Source organism: Frankliniella occidentalis, unplaced genomic scaffold, assembly GCF_000697945.3.
Source record: "Frankliniella occidentalis isolate FOCC.00 unplaced genomic scaffold, Focc_3.1 Scaffold708, whole genome shotgun sequence".
Classification (NCBI taxonomy): domain Eukaryota; kingdom Metazoa; phylum Arthropoda; class Insecta; order Thysanoptera; family Thripidae; genus Frankliniella; species Frankliniella occidentalis.
Genome location: NW_026267820.1, coordinates 13,463 through 17,728, shown reverse-complemented (window position 1 = coordinate 17,728; position 4,266 = coordinate 13,463). Strand labels below are relative to the sequence as shown.

Sequence of the window (4,266 nt, the reverse complement as noted above, 5' to 3'; positions counted from 1 at the left end):
GCGATGTGTCTCGCCTCGCCTGAGCTTGTACGCCAGGTTTTGCCGAAGGGCGGCCTTCTCCCCGCTCCTCATGGCCTCCGCACAAGCCAGGGACGTAACTTGCACGTTCTTGGTTGTGCCGATGTTCCAGTCGTCGTCGGTGCCCTCAGCCTTCCTGTTCGGGTCTTTGTGGTGCGTGGCTTGCGGACGCCCCTCATCCTCGGCCGGTCCTTCATCGCACGGCATGGTGTCCGTTTCGACCACCGGGCCCAATCGGTGAGCCTCGGCCCGAAGTCGCTCCGGGTCTCGTGCGCTGTAGCTCGCGCGCACAAGTACCATCGCGGGACGGGGTCGGTCTCGCCATCCTTTGCCGCCCGTCCTGTCCTGCGCCCCGCTACCGCGGTCCATCCTGCTGCCGGCGTCTCCACTCCTGCAGCGCCCGGCCCCTCGGCGAGCCTCGACCTCGGCGGGCATGTTCTCCAGCCAGCTGGCGCTGAGCCCCCGTCCGAGGAGAAGCTGCGACTCTTGCAGCTTGTGCGGGAAGCCCAGGCTGACCTCCTGCAGGCGCGGGTGGCCACCCTCTCGCGTCAAGGAAGTCCCGACGATCATGGCTGCCGTGGACAACGATGTCCTGAGGTCAACTCCGCGTTCGGGCCGGCCAAAGCGGCGCCTCTGGTGCCGTCAGGATTTTTGCACGGACAGGGCGTCATACCGGCCGCCTCTGTTTCTGGTGCCACCGAAGTTCCTCCTGCTGCAACTGCTGCCTCTGGTGCCGCAGTGTCTCCGTCTGAATGGCCACACGAGTATCTACAACTCCTGCAGGGCTTCGATACGGTGCAGTCTGCTACCGCCACACCGGCGCTGGTTGGCACCGTCCTTCCCAGTTCTTCCTAGCCTTGCTGTGTTGGGCCTTGGCTGTGCGCACCTTCAGCGGCGAGCCCAGCAGCGCACCAGCGTCCTATACATCTATCTGTCTTCTTGCCTCTTAAGTCTTGTCGCACAGCGAACGTCTCTGCCCGCATTTTGTCAAGGGGCCGGTGGATTGAGTAACCGGTGCCCTCCGCGTTCTATTCCCCGCGTTTTGTACGTCACCTTTGTCTGTGCGACGTCCCTCTTGTCTTGCCTCCTGTCTTGCTTTTCCAGCCCGTCCATCGGGGCTCGGCTCGGTTTTGGTTCTGTGGGGCTTGTCCTTCCTTGTGGACTTCCCCACGTTCCCTTCCTGTTCCCTCCGCTGTCTGGGTTGCCTCTGTTCCAGGACGTCTGCCACGAAGCTCCCTCGGTGCTCCTGCCTGCGGTCACCGGCTGCGTGGTCCACCCGCGCCTACGCGGTGCCGCCCGACCAGAGGCGATCTGCGCCGCTGCGACCTGCGCGCGCTGCTGTGACCTGCACTGCAGTGCTGCCCTGCCAATGCCGCACGCTCGGTCCCTGTCTGACTGGCGTCAGACGTAGGTGTTCCACGGCCTGTGCTGCCCATTGCCTGGCGGGCCACCAGGTCTTGCTGCGGAGCCTAAGGGGTTGCCTATGCTCTGGGCGTGTCTGCGGTCCGCGCTGACTAGCTTCGTAGACGGACCGAAGCGCCCGCTCGAACCCCTTCAGTCAGCGCTTTCGGGCGCGCGCCACTGCCGGTGCTACCCCGACGCCACCTGCTGACGCTTCGGTGTTCGAGAGGTTGCATACCTCCCGGGCGCGTCAGTTGGTCTGGCCGGCCTCCGGCAACCGTGTTGCGCCTGTCGCTGCGTTCTGCGCAGTCTTCGCTGCGACCTGCGCAGCCCTCCGCTGCGTCCTGAGCAGCCCTCCGCTGCGCCCTGCGCGGCCTCCGCTGCGTTCTGCGCAGTCTTCGCTGCGCCCTGCGCGGCCCTCCGCTGGCGCCCTCCGCTGCGTCCTGAGCAGCCCTCCGCTGCGCCCTGCGCGGCCCTCCGCTGCGTTCTGCGCAGTCTTCGCTGCGCCCTGTGCGGCCCTCCGCTGCGCCGTGCGCGGCCCTCCGCTGCGTCCTGAGCAGCCCTTCGCTGCGTTCTGCGCGGCCTCTCGCTGCGCCTCTTCGCGGCTGCCGTCTTCGCGGACTACATTCGCGTTGGCCTTCGTCGCCCCGCCGATGTTCTTTCGGACACCGTGCCCTCCATGGCCTGCTCCGTGGTGCCCGCCCTGGACGGATGCGCCGTACCCGCCCTGGACTGCTCCGTCGTGCCCTTCGTCGCCTGCCCCGCCGTGCCCTACCGGCCATGCTGAACAACATCGACGTCCTCCGTGCCCTGCGGCGCATTCGCGCCCTGCGCGGGCGCCCTCGGGGTCACCGGGCCGCCGCCGGACCCTATCCGGCCCTTCACCTGGTTCGTTAGCCAGCGGTGCGCTGCTGGCCTTCAAGCCGGCTCTGCCTTTGCGCTGGTTCGTCAAGAATCATCGGCGTGCCCGCCGCGGTGCCGCGTCAGCTGACCTGCGCGACTGGCGGCTCCCCGGGCCGTGCATAGTCGCTGCTGACGCTGCTGAAGCTGCTACTGAAGTTGGCGTGGGCTCGTGCGTGGCTGGGCCAACGCCCCCCGAGCGGCCCTACCGCCAGGTGGCTGTAATTGACGTGTGTGTTGGCGCCCCCGCCTCTCAGGTCTCGGCTCTGCTAGACACCGACTGTGCGACGTGTCTCGCCTCGCCTGAGCTTGTACGCCAGGTTTTGCCGAAGGGCGGCCTTCTCCCCGCTCCTCATGGCCTCCGCACAAGCCAGGGACGTAACTTGAACGTTCTTGGTTGTGCCGATGTTCCGGTCGTCGTCGGTGCCCTCAGCCTTCCTGTTCGGGTCTTTGTGGTGCGTGGCTTGCGCACGCCCCTCATCCTCGGCCAGTCCTTCATCGCCCGGCATGGTGTCCGTTTCGACCACCGGGCCCAATCGGTGAGCTTTGGTCCGAGGTCGCTCCGGGTCTCGTGCGCTGTAGCTCGCGCGCACAAGTACCATCGCGGGACAGGGTCGGTCTCGCCATCCTTTGCCGACCGTCCTGTCCTGCGCCCCGCTACCGCGGTCCATCCTGCTGCCGCCGTCTCCACTCCTGCAGCGCCCGGCCCCACGGTGAGCCTCAGCCTCGGCGGGCGTGTTCTCCAGCCAGCTGGCGCTGAGCCCCCGTCCGAGGAGAAGCTGCGACTCTTGCAGCTTGTGCGGGAAGCCCAAGCTGACCTCCTGCAGGCGAGGGTGGCCACCATCTCGCGTCAAGGAGGTCCAGAAGATTGTGGCTGCCGTGGACAACGACGTCCTGAGGTCAACTCCGCCTTCGGGCCGGCCAAAGCGAAGCCTCCGGTGCCGTCAGGATTTTTGCACGGACAGAGCGTCATACCGGCCGCCTCCGTTTCTGGTGCCACCGAAGTTCCTCCTGCTGCAACTGCTGCCTCTGGTGCCGCAGTGTCTCCGTCTGAATGGCCACACGAGTATCTGCAACTCCTGCAACGCTTCGAGATGCTGCAGTCCGCCACCGCCGCGCCGGCGCTGGTTGGCACCGTCCTTCCCAGTTCTTCCTTGCCTTGCTGTGTTGGGCCTTGACCGAGCGCACCTTCAGCGGCGAGCCCAGCAGCGCACCAGCGTCCTCTACATCTCTCTGTCTTCTTGCCTCTTAAGTCTTGTCGCACAGAGAACGTCTCTGCCCGAAGTTTGTCAAGGGGCCGGTGGATTGAGTAACCGGTGCCCTCCGCGTTCTATGCCCCGCGTTTTGTACATCATCTTTGTCTGTGCGACGTCCCTCTTGTCTTGCCTCCTGTCTTGCTTTTCCAGCCCGTCCATCGGGGCTCGGCTCGGTTTTGGTTCTGTGGGGCTTGTCCTTCCTTGTGGACTTCCCCGCGTTCCATTCCTGTTCCCTCTGCTGTCTGGGTTGCCTCTGTTCCAGGACGTCTGCCACGTGGCTCCCTCGGTGCTCCTGCCTGCGGTCACCGGCTGCGTGGTCCACCCGCGCCTACGCGGTGCTGCTCGACCTTAGGGGCGGTCTGTACCGCTGCGTCCTGCGCGACCTTGACCTGCCCTGCAGTGCTGCCCTACCAATGCCGCACGCTCGGTCCCTGTCTGACTAGCGTCAGACGTAGGTGCACCACGGCCTGTGCTGCCCGTTGCCTGGCAGGCCACCAGGTCTTGCTGCGGAGCCAAAGGGGTTGCCTATGCTCTGGGCGTGTCTGCGGTCCGCGCTGACTAGCTTCGTATAGTCGAGCCAGCCAAAGGTCCCGATTCTTGTGGCGGTTGGAGAACGCCCGCACCAGCCCGCACCACCCGTCCCGCTTCCCCGCTGGCCTGTGGAGGGGGTACGGCAGGAGGAGAGGGGGCA

At 66.2% G+C, this 4,266-nt stretch overlaps 2 protein-coding genes across 3 annotated transcripts in view; both read left to right on the top strand.

Moving 5' to 3' along the window:
* LOC127751679 (LIM domain-binding protein 3-like) overlaps nucleotides 1–259 on the top strand; it is a 6,498-nt gene extending 6,239 nt beyond the window's left edge. The window contains exon 3 of the mRNA XM_052275626.1: nucleotides 37–259. Within this exon, the coding sequence (XP_052131586.1) occupies nucleotides 37–259 (223 nt within the window). The remainder of the gene's footprint in view (nucleotides 1–36) is intronic.
* LOC127751681 (uncharacterized) overlaps nucleotides 1–4,144 on the top strand; it is a 14,284-nt gene extending 10,140 nt beyond the window's left edge. The window contains exons 2-3 of one of the 2 annotated variants that reach the window (XM_052275629.1): nucleotides 37–1,429; nucleotides 4,031–4,144. In XM_052275629.1, the coding sequence (XP_052131589.1) occupies nucleotides 452–1,429 (978 nt within the window). In that variant the 5' untranslated portion in view covers nucleotides 37–451 and the 3' untranslated portion in view covers nucleotides 4,031–4,144. Of the gene's footprint in view, nucleotides 1–36; nucleotides 1,840–4,030 lie in introns of those variants that run through there. The other variant, XM_052275628.1, reaches the window with a different exon arrangement.
* The last annotated feature ends 122 nt before the right edge of the window (nucleotides 4,145–4,266 follow it).